The 19,120-nt window shown below is 56.2% G+C and overlaps 1 protein-coding gene and 1 long non-coding RNA gene across 2 annotated transcripts; one reads left to right on the plus strand and one right to left on the minus strand.

Annotated features, from left to right (window-relative positions):
- Positions 1-258: 258 nt before the first annotated feature.
- On the minus strand, positions 259-17,971 carry LOC119140416. Its single transcript, XR_005101616.1, has 3 exons — positions 17,767-17,971; positions 1,338-1,545; positions 259-1,155 (listed from the first exon to the last, which is right to left on the minus strand). It is a non-coding gene; the product is annotated as an uncharacterized LOC119140416 (long non-coding RNA).
- On the plus strand, positions 1,545-13,971 carry LZTS1 (leucine zipper tumor suppressor 1). The gene is made up of 3 exons (XM_037371753.1): positions 1,545-8,512; positions 8,935-9,756; positions 11,038-13,971. Exons 1-3 carry the CDS (start codon positions 8,162-8,164, stop codon positions 11,701-11,703), a joined length of 1,839 nt encoding a protein of 612 aa, XP_037227650.1. The 5' UTR covers positions 1,545-8,161; the 3' UTR covers positions 11,704-13,971.
- Positions 17,972-19,120: the final 1,149 nt, after the last annotated feature.

The following is a 19,120-nucleotide window of genomic DNA, read 5'->3' on the forward strand; positions in this document are numbered from 1 at the left end:
CATGGCAGCCTGCAGCTCCACTTCTAAATTTTCCCTGTACACGAAGAAGATGCTTTTCCCCTGTATATTCTTGGGGGAATTTTGCAGCAGAACAAGCCTTAGTCCAGGTATTTCCTGGTGATTGGTGAGGGATTGGCATGTAGAAGGAGCCCTTGGTACTACCATCCTGTCAGACCTTGGGGGAAATGGGCTCACTGTCTCTCATTACTCTCTAATCCATAATTAGGGGAACAGAGGAAGACACGTGCAAAGCCTGTGGAAGCGGAAAGCTGGGAGGAAAAGTATTTAGGGCTCATCTCAAGTTACATGAAGTTCTTGCTATTTTTAGCTGGACAGGCAAACACTTTCCGTCAATTAGACCCCAGAGAAAGCGCGTGGGAGACGTGTAGGACACCAAACCTCACCGGTCGGGCTGCTGACAGGGGCTATGGCAGTTAGCACCAGGCACAGACCTCACTGAGTCGGTGCTGCGCAGGCAGGAGTTAAAGGACAGCATCTCTGCAACTTCCTAACCACGCTTGGAGGCACCTCCAAGGTGCACGGGGACCCTGAGCTGCCTAGCACAAGCCGGTCCCTTGCAAGCAGCTTTTTTGGGTGCCCCCCCAAGCTCACACCCTGGCAGATTGTGTTTTACAGGGTCGGAAATAGATGCGTGAGAAGGGGCCTCGCGGATCCCAAGTGAAAGCCATGCTCAGCTGTCACCCACCCCAGCACCAGCTGCCAGCTCCAGACGGTTCCCAAAATAACTAACCCGCGGTGGGGATGCGAGGGCCCCTTCACCCTCCTCCCAGGGACGGAGCAGTTCTGCACCTGCCAGCCTCGTGGGGACGGGCCACTGTGCATGGTACCTGCTGCAAGGTCCTCCCTGGGAACAGGAGCCCCTCTCCCCAGCAGCATCCCCCAGCTGCACAGACCCCTCCCCGAGGTCTGTCCCGTTTACAGAGGGGTCCTGTGAGCAGCCGGTGGGGACCGGGTGGGTGCTGGTGGCCTGGGTACCGTGGCACGGCAGGGTCTCGGCGCTGAGCCGGCTGTTTCCCGCAGAGCCATGGTGCCTGTTGCAGCAGGGAAGTGAATTTGCCAGTCTGGAGGTCGCAGTTCCTGGTGCTGGCATCACCACTCCGGTGTGCCCGCCGCAGCCCCAGCCAGCCTGCAAACCTGTGAAAGACAAAAGCAAAGACCCGAGCATTTCTGAGTTTCCAATTAGCAGGGCTTTAATTGCAGTATTAGTTGCTCGTTAGTGGGAAACAGCCAGATGCTGTGTGGAATTAAGTAAGATGAAAAGATCTTTCCACCCCAAGAATATTTAGCTATGTCTCATACGAGCATTTCCTTCGTACCGGGAGCATGACTGATGTGACTTGTGTGGGTGCTGTGCCCGCTGCTGAATCACCGATGGGCTCCGAAATCCGTACGGCGCAAGGCCGCTGGCGGGAGTGGGGAAGAGCTGTGAGGGGGGCTGGGGGTTTCGGGAGGGCACAGGTGGGCTTTCTTCACATGTGGGTGAGTGAAGGTTGGAAGCTGGAGGGTCCTGGAGTTGCATTTAACCTAAAACAGAGTGAGAAAGCGTTTGGGCTCTGGCCTGGGTGGGGCTGGGGGTCCCGTCACGGGTAGGATGAGGGTTACTTGCAGAAAGGTGGGGTATCAGAGGCACGAAGAAGAGCTACAGACCAAGCCCAGGGCGTAATAAGATGGAGGATCAGGCTGCCAGAGCAGTGCCGGGATATTCCCACAATGCCCTGCTGTTGCTGTGTGTGCATCCAGCAAGGGTAGGGCATCATGCGAGACCAGATTCTCGTGGGACAGCCCCTCCCCAGGTCAGACAGGGCACAGGGACAGTAGGAGGGGGGCCAGGACTGTCTCAAGCCCAGCTCCTGGTAACGCTTTTCGGATTTGCTTGCGTATGAAGCTATTTAGTAAAAACTGCAGCTGTGCGGGGGAGAACCGGAGCATTTCAACACCAGGAATCTCGTCACCCTGCGCACAGAAACGCAGGCTGGCTCTGCAAACAGCCCAGGACGGCATGAGCGATGCTCGTGGGCTGCCCAGGGAGCATCACCTCCCCGGCACAGCCTTCTTATAATGACACCATCCCATCGCCGGCCAGGCTGGCAGGTGGGAGCAGGTTAAGTAGGTGATGTTTTGTCCCCCATCACTGCATCATTCGGTGACCTTCTGAGCCTCAGCCCAGCCCCCTCCCGACAGGTCACTTTGCTCAGCTCCTGAATTCCCTGTGGGCTGTTACTTCCCCCAGGCTGCCAGGGCAAACACCAGCTTTTCCTGGGAATAAAGGGCTGCTGGCTAATACGAAGATAAACAAGGTTTGGCTCACTTCTAAGTCCCTCTCAGGCCAGGGAGACAGGGAGAATAATATATCACTTTTTCTAGCCCACATATTTGCTGGTGCTATTAGTTTGTGCACAAGCTAACTGTCCAGTAAGCATTTGCTGGAGAGAAAGCACGAGACTGTGCAGAAACGCAGACGTTGAAAGTCATGGGACTTTGCTGACTTATACCAATTTTCTGTGGGTTGAGCAATCGTCCCCAGGCAGGGACAGAAGCCTCTCCCTGCTCAGCCAGGGCTCCCACACAGGGGAACAGTGCCGTCTCCCCACAGAGGGACCAGACAGTATGGAAGTAGGCACAGCACAGCAGGTGTCGAGCTGGTATCCTCTAAAGCATGTTCTGCCAATATGATTCATTGTTAATTTGAGAAATTCCTCTTATTCTAGTGCTGGCTTTCCCAAACATAACTCAAGCCACTTGCCTCAATGCTGCCTGCATCATCACATGGATGATTTTGCCCTGGTCTCCCACTAAAGCCACTTGTTGACTCACCCCCAGTCAGGATTGGCGCCTTAATTGCTTGATGGACGGAAGAGAGGTTTACACAGCTCCTTCAAGCTCTTTCCAAAGCTGACGCTGAATTCAGCTTTGATTTCTGGCTTTTCCAGCAGGGCTGGCAGGAGAAAGGGTGGCATAAGTGACCTTGACCTGTGCTGCCCTCCCGCAGGAGCTGGGTGCAAAGTGCTCGGCCCTGCCCATGGGCTTCGAAACGAATGCGGATTGCCTTTTGTGGCTTTTCCCCCCGTTGAGCAATTGCACCTTCACCACCAGGGCCTGCAGCAGGATCACTGGTCGCAACGTAAGAGCCCAGCTGCCAGGGGACACTGGCAGAGAGACGGCACCAGTCTACTACTGCTGTGCTGGCACGAAGCCCACCCAGCTCCCTGCCAAAGCCACCGCCGGCTCCTCTAACAAGCACCAGCCAGTGGGTGTGAATTCTCTTAGTGTTCATTGAAATAACATTAAGTGTGATGGACTCCTGGGCTATTAGAGTGGATGTAACATGTAATTGAGGCTGGTTATTCTTCATCTGGAGTGTCCCCCTTCACTAATGGCAAATCAGGGCAGAACACATGGTGCGCGCTTTGTGAGTCCTGGACTCAATTCACTCCCTGCCTCCGATCAGAATGATCCCAATGAATGTCAATGAATGAGCGGGGGACAATGAATTAGAGTGAATGAAAGCCTTGTAATGGGGCCCTTCGCCGGCACCGAGCCACAATTGAACACCACAAGGATGGCGTCTGCCTGGGCGGTGTTTGAATTCATCCCCATTAGCGCGATTAGGGTGAAGATTACAGGGTGGGGGCAAGGTCGGCTCCACCGATGGGGCTCTCCAAGCCCTATTGCTGCCATTTCTTTGGAGACCAAAATGAGCAGGTTGTGGAGAGCCTGGCTCCAGCTGGGCACGGGGAGAGCGGGCTGAGCTGGGAAGCCTGAGCAGGGACAGGCAGATGCTCGCGCAGCCCCACGCGGGTCCGTCTCATCAGCCTGGGCTTCCTCGGTGTTCAGGGTCCTGAAGCCAGAACCTGGTTGTGGTTGCAGATCCCAAATCCAGCTCAATGAGATCGCTGTGTTCCAAGTTTTGGATTAAACCGTTCTCTTCATTAAAACTTAAGTCCCTGTAGCACATGCATGGCTTTTTACCATGGAAATGCCCACATTTTTCCCCTGGGGGCCACATTCCATGTGTCTCAAAGACCCAAATCACTGAGTAAAAGAGGGGCACATCAACTGGCATCGATCGAGGGAAAGTGGAAGGAGGCTGCTCCTGGATCCAGGCTCTTGGCAGCTGCTGCTGCTTCTGTATTATCTGTGCATCTCCCAACAAACACCCAAATGCGTGGGTGCATCTGCACAGAAATGATGAATAATAATCCAAGAGGGAAAAAGAGTAGGCGAGAGAGTGCAGGGGAGAAGGAAGCTTTCACATTCCGAGGGGAGAGGAACAGGATCAGCAGGGAGGGAATAGCACTGCGAAGCCTGGAAGGAAATGAAGGCTCTTACGAAGGTGGCCTGTCTGAGGAAGGCAGAGAGAAAGCTACTGCCTGTGAAAACTCTGCAGGGGAGAGGAAAAGGCTTCAAAGAAACTGCTGTAAGGGGATAAGATTAAATTCCTGCAGCCCATTCAGAAAGGAGGCGATGGGGAGAGTTCTCCCATGTGCAACTGTGGGGCAGGCACGACTGCAGTGAATGCGAGATGCTATTCATTTTTTCCCCTCTATTTCTGCAAAAATAGGAGTGGGTGCATCTGGGCACTCAGCCCCTGATCCCGGGGGTTTAGACCACGCTCTCCGGGTGTTTACTGGGTGTCTGTCCCATAGGCGCCCACCGCCAGACCCCCGCACCTCCTGGCTCACCACTCCGCCTCAGCGGGTTTTGTTGGCAGCCCCGTGAAGGGTCGTGGAGCCCAGGCACTGCCCCTGGGCACAGCATCACCTCGGGGGTCCCACCAACACAAGCCTCGTGCTGTCGCCCCGGCCCCCTCCCCACCACGGCGCCGACAAAAGAGCTTTGAAGGGCTCATTTGCTGGAGGCAGCAGAGCGAGAGGGAAAGGCTTGTGTCTTTTCTGGCTTTCTGTCCTCGTTAATTGGTGAGTGACAGGGCAAACCACGTTCCAAAGTAATCACATTTAGCACGAGAGCCAGGCGAGGCCAGGAGCTGAGCGGGTGGGGGGCTGCAGGGTTTGGCTTCAGGGGCAGAGCCGGGCTGGTAGGTGGCATCTGACAGGTGGCATCTGGTAGGATGGGCATCTGGCAGGTGGCATCTGGTAGGATGGGCATCTGGTAGGGTGGCATTGCCATCACGCGCTGGCAGCCACGCACGGACCCACAGCAGACAGCGTGCACCCCACAGGCACGCACAGGTCCGGCCCCAATACACCTTCATGCCCCTGCAGGCTGCCCCACTGCAGCATGAGCTCCCCACTCGTGCCTACAGCCGGGGTGCCACGCACCCCCGCTCACCCAGGCATGCCCCCCACCTCCAACAGCCGCCCCCCGCAGCCCTACAGGCTGGGGCATCCACCGTTGCTGGGGCATTTTCAGACCCAGCACCCTCACGTTTGTTTTTTTTTCTCTTCCCAACCCCCTTTTACACTTTGCAATATGCCCAACCTAACTGAATTGTGGCTGTTGCCAAGCATGCAAACCCCCTTAAAATATACATATATACATGCGTCTAAATATATATGCATGTACATAGTGACTAGTTTTTGTTTGGCTCAGCAAACTGATCTGGCTCCCTGTAATCACACGGTCACTAGATTTGATGCAGGGAAAGATGCATGTGCCACAGAGGCTGAACGAGGGAGGGGGACAAGTCTGGTCCCCCCTTTTGGAGGTGCTGGGGCAGAAGCCTGCGCCCTCCGCTCGCCCTGTGTGCTCCCAGCTGTGCTGTCTCCAGAGCCTTTCTCTTTCTGCTCACATCGTGCGCGAATGCCAACTCCTCCACAGCTTTCAAAGTGTTCACTTCTAAATGGAAAGAGGGAAGAAGAAGAAAAAGACGTGCCCAGCCCTCTCAGGCATGTGTAGGAGGGCTGGGATTGATTGAAACACCTCCTGCCAAGAGGCTGGAAAGTCCCAGGTCTCCCTCCCCACGTTTCTCTTGTCTTCTGCAGGCACCCAAAAAACTAAGGGCGCATCTGTCCAAGAGGATGGGTGATCTGGCCACAGGGACAGTGAGCCTAGCAACCCTGGAGCACCAGCCTCATGCAACACTCTGTGCTTTAAGGAATCAAACATCCCTGACACCTCTGCCATAGGTGTTTACATATATATATATATATATGTTTACATATAGCGGCTGCTTCCCCCTTCCCGCGCGCTCGCACACATTGAGCGCTGTCTCTGGGATGCTGTTGCCATAGCTGGCAGCTGTGACACTGCCTTTCCTCCTCTGCAGGCACAGACACTCAAGTGTGGTGTCAGGGACTCGCAGGCAGAGCAGCCTCCTGCGCCAGTTATCCCGTTCCCCGCAGCGACGCGTCCCCCTCCATGCACATTATGCCTCTTACCCTATAAAAATGAATGAAGCCAAAGCCATCGATCGCTTTTAGCATATCAGCATCCAGGCAGCAGTTCAGATCTTGGTTCTTACTTACTTCTCTTAATCTCCTAAAAATGGATTTAGGGATTAAAGCGGATATTCTGTCTTTCTGGGACTTTTCTCTGACACTTAATCAATCTGGGTCCTCAGGGCGCAGAGAAAAAGAAAACAAATAAAGCTGAGGGATGAGCACAGGTTTGTGTTACCCTGTTCAGGATGCAGAGGAGCCTGCACCGGACCAGGCGTGAGGCAGAACGTAATGAAGAATGGGAAAAACATAGGAGCAACTCTCTAGACTTTGAGGATGAGGCAGCGAGGATGCCCTGGCACGCCATGCCTGCACCCCCCTCCTACTGCCAGGGGGCATTTTACCCCCCAGGATGTCTGCTCAGGCGATGGAAGACTGGCATGGGGCACCAGTGGAGAAGACCCACTGGAGAGCGGGCGCGTTGGGCTGTTCTGCATGCAGCGGAGAGCAGAAACGCTTCTTCTTTCATCACCCTCTGCAAATAGGATTTAGCTCATTTTGATTACACACTAACTTGTGCCTACGAGCAGCTCTTCCCTCTTCTCCCCGCCTCACCCTTTAATGATCTAGATGGAAGATGCATCTCCATTATAGCCCTGGCACTGGGAGCCAAGCATCGCAAAGGCCACCAGGAGCTGGGATTTTATTTTACATTTTTCCCCCATAGCAAAGTGAATTAATGCAGAGCCCCGCATACCTCTGAACCGTAATCACAATACTTTGCACACACATAATGCCTCTCGTCTCCTTAAGTGCTGCACAGACATTAAGCATAATTAAGCCTCACAGCATCCCTTTTCAGGTAGGTTAAGAGGAGCACAGAAAATTGTCGAGAAATCAGGGAGCGACAGGCTGATGCAGAAAAGGTTGTGACTGCAGCTCACAGAGTCGAACGCAGCTGTCAGGAGATGGGATCCATCCAGCGTGGAATAAGCAGGAGGCACAGATGCTTGTTGAAATCAGTGCCTGTTAGGCACCTAAAAATCACTACAAATGTCTTTTCTTCCTCTCTTTATTTTTAAAGACTCCTGTGTCTCCTAAGGCCTCATCCGGCTGCACCATACCCAGCAGCTCCCCACGAGTCCCCGGGTGCAGGGTGGGATGCACCCAGCCAGCTGGGAGCTGTGCCACGGAGGGTGCCAGCCAGCCTGGAGGATGCAAGCAGTTCGTGGGAGGCTCCTGGAGCCATCCCCAGGCACAGGGGAAAGCCCTGCTCTTCCCCATCTTCCTCATCTGCTGCTCTCCTTCACTCTGGGCTTCTGCGGAGGGATGAGGAAGAGCAGCCCTGGGCTGGCCGCAGGGTACCAGCCCCAGCAAGCATCCCTCTCCCTTTGCACACCCGAGGAACGACCAGCTCGCCTGCACACACTCCCCCAGCCCAACACACAGGGGGAAACACGCACACTGAGGCACGCACGCGCCCTTTGCACAAAGCCTTTCACATGCCGATAACAGCTTGTACCCAAACATGTGTGCAAGGCGTGCATTTACCCACTCACACCATCAGAAACCGCCCCGCTCCTGCCGATGCCCAGGCTATGGGCGCAGCATCGCGCCCGCCTCCCAAACTGCTTTTCCTCACCCTGCTCTCTTTGCCTCCCCCAGGCTCGCAGCTCCCAGGCGCAGCAAGGTCTTTGCTATGATTGCAGCAGCAGCTGTCTCTACCTGCTGCCCGGACCCCTCGGCACACGGCTCAGCTGGGCTCCGCTCACCCCACTGCATGCCCCCAGCCCGGGAGCAGCATGGGCAGCGTCAGTAGCCTCATCTCCGGCCACAGCTTCCACAGCAAGCACTGCCGAGCCTCCCAGTACAAGCTCCGCAAGTCATCCCACCTGAAAAAGCTCAACAGGTACTCAGACGGGCTGCTCCGCTTTGGCTTCTCCCAGGACTCCAGCCACAAGTCCAGCTCCAAAAGCAGCAAGAATGAGGACTTCTTTTACATCAAGGTCAGCCAGAAATCTCACGGCTCCCACCGAGCAGACTATACCGCGCTTGCCAGCGGGGAGCTGGGCAGCCAAGCTGGGACGAGCAGCATGGACTTCGGGACGCCCACGCCGCAGAAACTGATGCCATTTCCTAGCCAGCTGGAGGTGGTTAGTAGGGGAGGCGGTGGCCCCAGAAGTGTGGGGGGGGTCCCACTGGACAGCATCTGCCCTCAAAGTGGGTGCAGGTCCCACCGTGGGGTTGTCCTCGTGTAAGAGAAGGCTCTGAGAGCATAGTTTGCTCCAAGGAGGTGGGAGGAGAGGGGCAGGAGGGAGGTGCTGGGGGCACTCTGCCACCCTCTGCTTTTGGGAACTTGGATCAGCAATACGTTCTGTCCTCTCATTCCCAAACATGCTGTTAGCCTCCCACCAGAGGCAGTTTTAGCCACCAGCAACCCCTCCCGAGCTTTTGGCCCTTGATGGAGACCCGAGCCATTCCCACCGTGGGGGTCTTGTCCTTGGGGGAAGAAGGGATGGGGGAGAACAGACGACGCGGGGTCAGTCTGTGCTGACAGGCTCTCTCTTCTCCCCAGGGTGCGGAGAAGCCAGCTGCACGACCCACCGCCTTCAAGCCAGTGCTGCCCCGCTCCGGCGCCATCCTCCACTCCTCCCCTGAGAATGGGGGACACCTCTCCCAGCAGCTGCACGCCCCAGACAAAGCCAAGGAGCAGGAGCTGAAGCCGGTGCTGTGCTCGGGGGGGCTGTCCGACTCCGGCAGGAACTCCATGTCCAGCCTCCCCACCCATAGCACCAGCAGCAGCTACCAGCTCGACCCCCTCGTCACGCCCATGGGACCCATCAGCCGCTTCGGGGGCTCAGCCCACAACATCTTGCAGTGTGCCATCATCCAGGATAGCAACATGATGAGCCTCAAGGCCATGTCCTTCTCTGATGGGGGCAACAAGATCCTCAACCCTGGCAAAGCCCCCCACCACCATGCCGCCGAGAAGACCACTTGCATCCGTTCGCCCATCTCCACGGATGAGTCCACCATCCAGGAGCTGGAGCAGAAGCTGCTAGAGAGGGAGGGAGAGTTGCAGGAGCTTCAGTCAAGCTTTGAGGAGAAAGAAGTCAGCTCCTGCCAGGCATACGAAGAGAAGCAGCGGCGCTGCAAGGAAGAGCTCGAGGGTCTCAAGCAGAAATGCAACAGCAAGCTCAAGCAAACCTCGCAGAAAACCCAGCGGACGCAGCAGGTCCTTCACCTCCAGGTGTTTCAGCTGCAGCAGGAGAAGCAGCAGCTCCGGGAGGAGCTGGAGAACCTCATGAAGGAGCAAAACCTTCTGGAGACCAAGCTGAGGTCCTACGAGAAAGAGAAGACCAGCTTCGCCCCGGCGCTGGAGGAGACCCAGTGGGAGGTAAGTGGCACGGGAGCACCGAGCAGCATCTCGGGCTGCCAATTGCAAAAGCAAAGAATGTGGGTGGAAGGCGATGGCTCCAGCACCAGCAATAAGCCACACAGCTCTGCTCCACTTCTGTGCCCTCATCCAGCAGCACTACGGAGGGGCTGAGCAGAGCAGGTGGTGCACACACTAAGCCCAGGCTTAGGAGATAGATATTAAAGCCAAGGAGAGCCCTAGTCTGTCACGTGGAGGCTCTGCAAGTTATAATTGACTCACTGCCCCTCTTAACCCCTCAGCACTTCACATCATATAAGGAAACAACTACTGCATAAAAAAAACCCCAGTCATTAAAATAACTTTGCGTTTCCAACCTCCAGCAGAGGGTTTTTCAGACTGCCTGCCCCAAAGGAGCAGTAAAGCCACCTTCCTGCGAGTAAATAGGAACTGCTTGGACTTGCCATGGCCATTTATTAGAGAGCAGTAAAACCTTCCACTCTCTGCTTAGGCTTAATTTTCCCACTGATTGGGTAGCGCTGAACAAAGGCTGTTAAACTGCTGAAAATTCAGGCCCGCCGGAATAACACCCACCGATACCGCTCGCTGCACGCAGGGAGAAGCGTAGCTACTGCCCAGCAAGCCTGGAGGAGCGCAGTGCTCAGCTTCGCTCCCTCGCACGCGAGGATTGCTCATATCGCGTCCGGTGTCTCTGGTTTATTTGCGCTTGCCAGCCGCCCTGCCAGGCTCTCCGCAAGCCCCACCGGCCTTGCGGCCGCAGGGTCCCCCCGGGTGCAGCTGGATGCCGAGCCCCCAGCAGCTGTACCAGCCACGCTCCAGGCTCCAGCGGGATGCTCCACTGGGATTTACATGCAATTTTGTGGGGTGCAGTTGGGTGTCTGCTTGCAAAACAAGCTCAGCAAGTTTAACTGACCGCGTGAGCCATCAGCGGTGGTTTCGGCAAACATGTTGGACGGGGTATTGAGACTTGAGCACTTCCTTGACACCCCATTTCCACACCTCCGCTGAGGGTGTCGGCTCCTTAAATCCTCACAGCTGGTCACCAGCAGCCCTCCATGTCAGCCAGGGTGTTGATGCATGGAGGGAGTGAGGTCCCCTCCAGCCCCCTGGAGGGCCCAGGCATGGCTCTCCGTGCTGGGCATCTCCCCGGGTGGGATTTTGTGGCTGGGGTCTCCACATGCTGAACCCCAGCTGAGCCCAGCGTGGCTTGCATGGGGTACTGTGGGTGCTGCCCATCTCCAAGGTACAGCCCTAACTGGGGTGCTGCATCCCTCCCCACAGGTGTGCCAGAAGTCGGGGGAGATCTCCCTCCTGAAGCAGCAGCTGAAGGAGTCCCAGACAGAGCTCAACACCAAGACCACTGAGATCCTCAGCCTGAAGGCTCAGCTGAAGGAGGTGAGGGTGAAGATGGAAGGGCTGGAGATGAAGACCCAGGACCTGGAGGGCTCCCTGCGCACCAAAGCCATGGAGCTGGAGGTGTGTGAGAATGAGCTCCAGCGCAAGAAGAACGAGTCCGAGCTGCTGAGGGAGAAGGTGAATCTGCTAGAGCAGGAGATCGTGGACCTGCGGACGGAGCTCGCCATCCTCAAGGAGCAGCTGAGCGAAGCCCGGGAGGTGGCCAGGCCCTGCGCTGTGGTGGACGATGCTCAAGCACTGCAGGGAGAGGTGGAGAGGCTGAGGGCAGAGCTGAAGGCTGAGCGGGACAACAATGAGCAGATGACCTCCGGCTTCCAGCACGAGCGGCAGACATGGAAGGAGGAGAAGGAGAAGGTGATTCACTACCAGAAGCAGCTGCAGCAGAGCTACCTGCACATGTACAAGAGGAACCAGAATCTGGAGAAGATGCTCCAGCAGCTCGCTGCAGGGGAAGATGGCAAGGAGCCCATCGAGCTGGACATACCCGGTGCCGATGTCCCCTACGAGGACATCATCGCCACTGAGATCTGAGCCAGGTCTGCCTAATCCTCCTTGCAGCTTAGGGGTGGCAGTCTCTCCCAGGTAGAAGCGCTGCCCTGCAGCTTGCCCCACGCCTTGTACAGTTCAGATGAGCCATGTATTTATTAGCGGAGCTGGTGGCCTGGCCAGCTCGCCAGCCCTTCTCCCCTCCCTGCATCGCACTGCGGCGGTGCCCTCCGCCACCTGTCGTGTTACAGAGGTGAACAAGCAACTAGTGCCAATGGTGACGTGCCAGCAGTTCCCCCTCGCCCCCCTTCTGCCCCCTTGTAGGACTGAGAAGCCAGCGACGGGGGTGGTCAGGGAACAGGACTTCAGCAAATAATCTCCCGTCGGGTAACGAGATGATGCAAAACTCCCAGGGGATGCTCTGCTCCATGCTCGGGGGGGGGGTCCCATGACAGCACAGCTCTGGGGAGAGGGACGCCACAGCCCTTCCCACCTTCTTTGAGAGGAATCAGCCTTGGCACGTTTCCAGCCGGTCCCTTCCCACAGGCTGGAGGAAGCGCCGCTGCTCTCACACCTCCTGAACCTTCCTCCGGTCAGTGCCAAACCCTGGGTGCCACAGGACCGAGGAGCTGCCGCCGGCGCAGGCTGCACATCCACTTCTCCCGTCCCTCGGCTGCTGCAGTGCCTCAGGAAGGACCCTACCCACACACACACGCACCCTTCACCTTGTTACAGCCAACACCCCCACCAAAATCACCTTTCACTGACGGGCACAGCGCACCCAGCACCCATCCTGTCCCTTGGCCGTGGCCGCACCTGAACATCCCTCCTCCCTGGACCTGCACAGCCACAGCAAACCCAGCATTCCCACTCTGATGGACAAGGACCCAGTGTCCCTTTCCTCCAGCTGCCAGATGGGCAACTGGATTTAAAAAGGAACAGAAATTCCCAAGCCACAGTCTGACCCAAGGAATCAGGGGGTGGAAATCGGTTGTGTTTGCCCCATGACCCCATGTGCTCTCACTTGCTCGCTGTGACCATCCCTCCTGGGAACCCCGGCTGCCTTATCTCCACTTGTGCCCTTACACCCACGGGATCCCATCAACAGGAGCTGGTTAAAAAAACCCAATCAGCCAACCACTTCCATTTTGTTTTCTACTCCAGCTCTTAAAATTTTCTCCTGCCACCAGCAAGCAGATAGCCAGGCTCCACTGCGCATCGCCAGCAGTGACTCTCCCGTCCTGCCACAGCTCAGCATGGCCAAGAGGGAGTCAGCCAGCATCCAGCTTGCCAGGGTGGAGGTCTCCAGCCGGGACCACTTTGTGCTAGTGCAATGGTATTTTTACCGCAATATGTTTGTTTACCCACTAGCGAGGTGGGCACCAGCCCAGGAGGCTCCATCCCAGGGCTGCGGGCGGGGGGTCTTGCACAATCCCATGCCGCAAATTTGGCCAAGGGCTCAAAGCTGTGCGCAAGCAGCAAAATTCAGCATCCCTCACCCTGCTCCAGCCAGCCTGTAAGGGCGACTCACAGAAACCAGTCTGTGCCTTCCGCACCTGCCCCCGAGCCCCCCCCAGGGCACCCTGGCCCGTCCTGGCACACGCACATAGCACCAGCCGATCCATAGCCATGGTCTGCTGGAAAAAAGCCAGCCTCGAATCCCGGTTCCAGCCCCGCGGCTGTGGGTCGGGGCCACGCTGGGTCAGCCAGCCTTTGCCCAGACCTGCTGAAGGATGCTTTGGAGAGCTGAAAGATGAGGGATGAAGGACGGCACCCAGCTCCGCTCTGGCTCGTGGGGCCGGACGGGATTTTCTGCATCATCCAAGCCATAGCCCTGCACCAAGGGCTCTGCAGCCCTTCCGTGTCCCGCATCGGAGCCAGAGCGCAGTGACCAGGAGCTTTCCAGTGCCAAACACACGGGTGCCGAGGAGTGCCGAGCTCTCCCGGCTGCCCCATCCCGCAGCCCCTGTCCTGGCAATGCCCAGCCTTGTTCCCGCTCCCGCTGGCCTCGGTGGCCCCGTCCCAGGTCCCTGTTGCCCCAGCCGCGTGTCCTCGCCAGCCAGCGCTGTATGATGTGATTGCCCGGAGGCATCGATGTGCTGCCTTTGCACAACGCTGTGTGTGACCGTCCGCATCGCAGGTGTGTCGCTGCCGGTGTGAGCCACGGCCGCCCTGCCCGCTCTGCGGCTGGCCGGCCTCAGCCTGTACATATAATTATTTTTCTGCAGGTTTTTTTGGATGTTATTTCTGGTGACTGATGTAAACTACTGGTAATTTTATGGTTTTATTTATAAATAAATTTTTTAAAACTTATTTAGCCTCTCTGAGTGCCTGGCTTGGCAGCGTTTGGAGGGTTTTCACCACCAGCCAGCAGCAATGCAGGATGGTGCTTTGCCATGCCCCTCTCCGGGGCACATCACACACACCCCCCTCAAGCCACAAATCATTTATCACAACACTCCAAGGTCCCCTTTGGGGACATCCTTCCACCTGGCCCTGTTTGTTTCCAGCCCCGCGAGCGCTTTGCCGCATGGGTGAGCGGCGTTATCTCCGCCGTGCAGCTGGGATAACCCATGCATGGAAAAGCAGCAACTTGCCTCCGGCAAACACAGGGATATGGGAGAAGAGGAGATAATCCGCCTGGCCCAGCTCCCAGCTCACACCCCGCAGCCTTCGCCCTCCTGCTCTGAAGGTGAAACTGATTTTCATCCAGACCCTGCGCAGCCCAAAGCCCCCAGCCCCAGCGGCCCCACCGGCGTGGGCTGGTCCATCTCCCAAGGGGAGCCAGAGAACACAGCTCCAGAGGGAGAGATACAGCACAAATGCCTTAATGAAACCAAGGACATGTTTTGACTATTGAAGCTGTTTTCCTCCAAATCAGCTCAGAGCCGATTTGCCTTGCACGGATCTGGTGGTTTCACAGGTCTAAACAGCACAGGGGGAGGTAAAGGGGGAGGTTGGGGAGACAGAAAATAGCGGGAAGCACTCAAATTGTAGAAAACACTGCCATTTGTCCTGACTCCTCTGGCTGCTTCCAGGGGACACTCACCCCTCCAGAGCAAGGTGGGGACCCTGAGCCACTCATGAGCTGCTCCGTGCCCCCCGAAAGGGCACCTGGCCCCAGCACCCAGCTCCCACTGACGCTTTCCAGGGAAACCTTGGCTTCGCTCACGCTGCCCGAGGCATGAGGGAAGTTTATTTTTAGAGCCTTTGAAAACTGCTGAGGAGGAAGGAGATAGAAAACCACGTGCGAGGGCTCTCTCTCTCTCTCCTGAGCAGCACCTTCTGTTACACATCACCTCTGACCATCGCCTGCCCTGGCTGCTGGGTGCTGCCGGCTTGGCCGAGCCCTTCCCAGGCTTGTCCATGTATCTGGGCCAAGAGAGCAGCAAGGAGAGACCCCTGAGCTATCCCACATTACCCCAGCAGATATCCCTGTCCCACAAAGGTTGCAACCAAACTGCAAATGATGCAGTGCAGCAGAGCAGAGATTTACCAGGGCTGAACAGCAGCAGGAGTCAGGGCAGGTCCAGGAGCAAGCGCAGCATCCCCAAGGGCACATATGCCATAAGAATAGCTTCTTAGCAATACACTGGGAAGCCAAATCCCCAGACCTGGGGACCCTGGGCTGCTTCTTCCATTAAATCAGGTGAGGGTCCCACCCCTTCTCCACCAAAACCCTAATGAAGCTACTGATGAGAAAAAGCTGTGTCTTTCCCACAGCGAGGGCTCAGAGCATCCTCTGCCTCAGGCAGCAGCAGAAATCAGGATAGTGGGCACTGCCTGGCCCTCGTAGGGCTGATGCACGGACAGAAGCACGGCTCCCTTGCTCACAAGGAAAGCTGAGCAGCAGAGGACAGCCCGATCCCTGCTGCAACCCCACTGCTTCACGCCCAAGAGCAGGCACATTCGGGAAGGAGCAGAAAGCCCTGATAATATTGGGGCAAAGCCGTTCCCTCTGATGCCCAGTGCTTGCCCTGTGGAGGTTAAACATGAATGGGATGGCATCGGTGCGTGCCAGGGCTCCCGAGCTGAGGAAGCGTCAGAGCACGAGGGGCACGGTTAGCTCAGGTGTTGGGGGCAAAAGGGGAGACACAGCACCCGCTCGTGCATCTCCCCCACAGTCACTGGGGTTCCCCCTTCGCCTATGCTCTGGGTAGCTCTGCTCCAGCTGCCCGAGCACCAACCGTCCTCAAACAGAAGGAGTTCGAATCAGTTGCTGAACTAATCAGCGGATGCAAATAAGCTTAAAGACAGAGAAAAGCTGATTTGCATCTTCTTTTAACACCCTGGTGCCACTGCACCAGTTTCTGGCTATGGGGGGCAAAGTCAGACCTAAAATCTCAGCAGAGACAAGACCAGGGCTGCCTTTGAAAGAGCAATTAAATCGAGCCACCTCATGCTCACAGGGTGATAGAGGGTCGGAGGCAAAGCTGCTTTTGATGTGCAAATAACCTGCAGCGGCTCTCCCCACCAGCCTGCTCCCCTGCCTTACATCTGCCAGTCCCAACCGAAAACCCAAGGGGCAGGGTGGGGGAAACGTGTCCAATGTTTGCTCTCCTCCCCTCCTAAATGAGCCGACAGCTGGCGTGTGCTTCTCCGAGGGACCCGACTGGCTGACATCAGTTGGCAAAGGGGGATAAGACCCCCAGGCAGTCCTCATTAGTCATTACAAAAAAAAAAAAAAAAAAAAAAGAAGAAAAAAGAAAAAACAGCGTGTAAATGCGCTAAGGCAGCAGCTGGGAGATCAGCACGTCCCATTTAGCATGGTACCTGCTGTCTCTACGCCGTGAAATATTGGGCTGTTTGTTTAACACCCGGCCAAGCGCCGTGTTCGGAGCTGCTGGCTCCTGGCCGGGCAGGGACACAGAGCCCAGGGAGGGCTCACGGCGCAGCCCGGCCCGACGCCACGCAGAGGGGCACCCCTTCCTGCTGGCCACGGGTGCCCATCGCCTTCCCACCGCTCTTCCCGGCAAAGGGCTACGTTCCCAGCTCAGTGCTGGAATAGCTGTGCTGCAAGCCCCAGCCTGCTCCTGAGGCCTCCGGCTGATGGGAACTAAAGCTGTTTGTGTCATTCCTCTCCTGCAGAGCCCTGCGCCAGCTCGGGCTGTTGGCTCCCTGTCTGTAGCACAGGGTCTGCTGTAACCCAGGGACCTGCCTGCGGGCAGGGGGGTGGCGATGCTCTGCCTGGGGTGGCACATGAGTTTCCTCCAGCAGCCAGGAGGAACACAGAGGTTTCTGCCCCGCTTCGAGCCTCCGGAGCCGGAGGAGCTCAGGCTCAGGCGTGCTGGCGGGAGCCACTGTGAGCGAGGAGCAGCGTGGCACGGGCAGCGCAGCCGCTGCAGCCCAGCCGCTCCTGTGCACAAGTCCAGGGAGCAGAGGGGACAGGTCAGAGCTGGATGTTGGCACCAAATCTCTGCCGGACATACGTGCCTCATTAAACCAGCGGTCCTAGGGGTTTAAACAGCAAGCAAGCCTGAATTAAGTCCCCTAGATAAAAGCTGAAGAGCCTCAGCACGCTGGTTTTGTGCCCACAAGCACGACCTCCTCCCCTGACCTTACAAAGCCAAGTGAACCAGAGCCAGCCCCTACCCCTGGTCTCCGCGAGCACTGCTAAAAAGCTCAGCGCACTTGCAATCCATGGCATCCAAGCAAGCTAAGAAGTGTCTGTGCACGGGCCGCTGCTTCCAGCAGGTCTGATCATTTCTGAAGCAGTTCTTGCACTTCTGTCTAAATATTGAATTGGAAAAAAAAAAAAAAAGTTATTTCCAGGTGATACAGGACCTGAAATGGCCCTGTCCTTCTGGAAGCAACACGCCTGACCGGGGAACTGACAAGCAGCAGCTTGCTCCATCCCTTCGCTTGCCCCTGGCCGGGCACGCAGTGCCGCTGCGTGGCTGCTGCGCTCCATCCAGGACCGTGCTCGCTGCAGCCCGGCTGGCCTCACGCAGCGCAGGCAGAGCACGCAGCCCCCACGTGCTGCAGACAACAGCTATTTTATCCCCGGCACAAAGCCACCCTCGCTATTTATATTCATCCCAAACCTTTGCCTGGCCCGGATGAGCCAGACTATCACTGATGGATTGCCGGTGCGTGGGAGCTGCTCACCAGCCTGCATCGAGCCACGGAATCAATCTCATTCTTTTCCCTTTGCTCCCATCAGCTGCAAATTAGAAGAGCTTAATTTCCATGAATATTCTTCTAATTGCAGAATTCCTTTCGCTTTGCTCTGTAACATATGCACGCTTCAGGAGCCATGTTATCCATATGCAGACATCGCAGGTATCTGGTGGCAGGCAGCTGCCTCGCTGGCTCGCAGCGCTCACACACCCTCAGGAATGCTTGTTCAACCTTTGTCCCCAAAACCTGTCACCTGCTGAAGGATTTCAGGAATTCACTGGACTCTGGAACTTCTCCTCTTACTCATGTTTTCAAAACCTGCATTACTGAGTGCTGACAGCTGCCATCTGCTCATGGAGTTATTCCCCTGCCCTAAGCACAGCCCCCCCCTCAGGATAAAAGGACTGTAACTGAGGGGGTAAAAAAGGTAGAAAAAAAATCAAAAGCACCTGTCCCAACTTTTTTCAAGCCATCAGACATGTTTTTGGCATACTAGATCCTCCTTCCTCTTCCTCCACCACACAAAGTGAACAGCCTTTCAAGCTCTGTGGGACAATCATAGCTATTATTAATACTGAGGATATGGGATTTGTAACTTAAGTGTCTCTCCTGGTGAGAAACATACTGCAGCAACCGGCTTGGACACTTAAATGAGTTTCTTAAAAAAATGAGCTAATGTCTTTACTACCTCAAGGACTTGTACTGCTGTACAAGAAACAGCTTGAATTATAGCATAGTACAACATTTAATAGGAGAAGACCTGAGACAGCCTCAGGCTTTTATCGGTCAAACAAACTGTTTACAGGGAGGGTGTTGGTGCAGCTCAGCACATGAGGGCAGAGCTCTTCAAAGATGAACCACAACATCAGCAGAAAGGTGCTTTCCTCCCTCATTAACTGACTGGTTTCACTGTGCAGGTTGTTCAGCAGAGGGAGGTGCGTTTGGTTCGCTGCTGCTCTCTGCAGTACCTCCGGAAGAACCCTGGCTCTCCCCGTTTCACACCACTGCCTCTCACACCCCCCCCAGCCACGCTGCACCCCCAAAGCCAGGCAGCCTCTAACAGCTAATTCATGGAGAGGGACAGACACCAGGAGTTCAGGCAGAGTCGTGCCCCAGGCTGACTAAACCCACCGAGGCCCCCCTCACCCTTTTAGTAGTACTGCTCACACAGAAAATTTAAACCTATCAGATGCCTAAGCTCATTTTCAGAAAGCCTTTTAAGGTTTCCTAGCCTCCTCCAGTGCAAACTACCCCCAACACATTCCTGCAAAGCCTTTGCCCGTGACTGCACCACCCACCCACTCCTCCAGTGAGTGAAAAAAGGTCTAGTCTTGAAGCTAAA

This window comes from Falco rusticolus, chromosome 20, assembly GCF_015220075.1.
Source record: "Falco rusticolus isolate bFalRus1 chromosome 20, bFalRus1.pri, whole genome shotgun sequence".
Classification (NCBI taxonomy): Eukaryota; Metazoa; Chordata; class Aves; order Falconiformes; family Falconidae; genus Falco; species Falco rusticolus.

What these genes read in the sequence shown, in the direction of transcription:
- LZTS1 (XM_037371753.1), top strand. Translation starts at nt 8,162, where the DNA reads ATGGGCAGCGTCAGTAGCCTCATCTCCGGCCACAGCTTCCACAGCAAG. An exon ending in TTCCTAGCCAGCTGGAGGTG is followed by an intron (nt 8,513 to 8,934) that starts GTTAGTAGGGGA and finishes TCTTCTCCCCAG; the next exon opens with GGTGCGGAGAAGCCAGCTGC. An exon ending in TGGAGGAGACCCAGTGGGAG is followed by an intron (nt 9,757 to 11,037) that starts GTAAGTGGCACG and finishes CCCTCCCCACAG; the next exon opens with GTGTGCCAGAAGTCGGGGGA.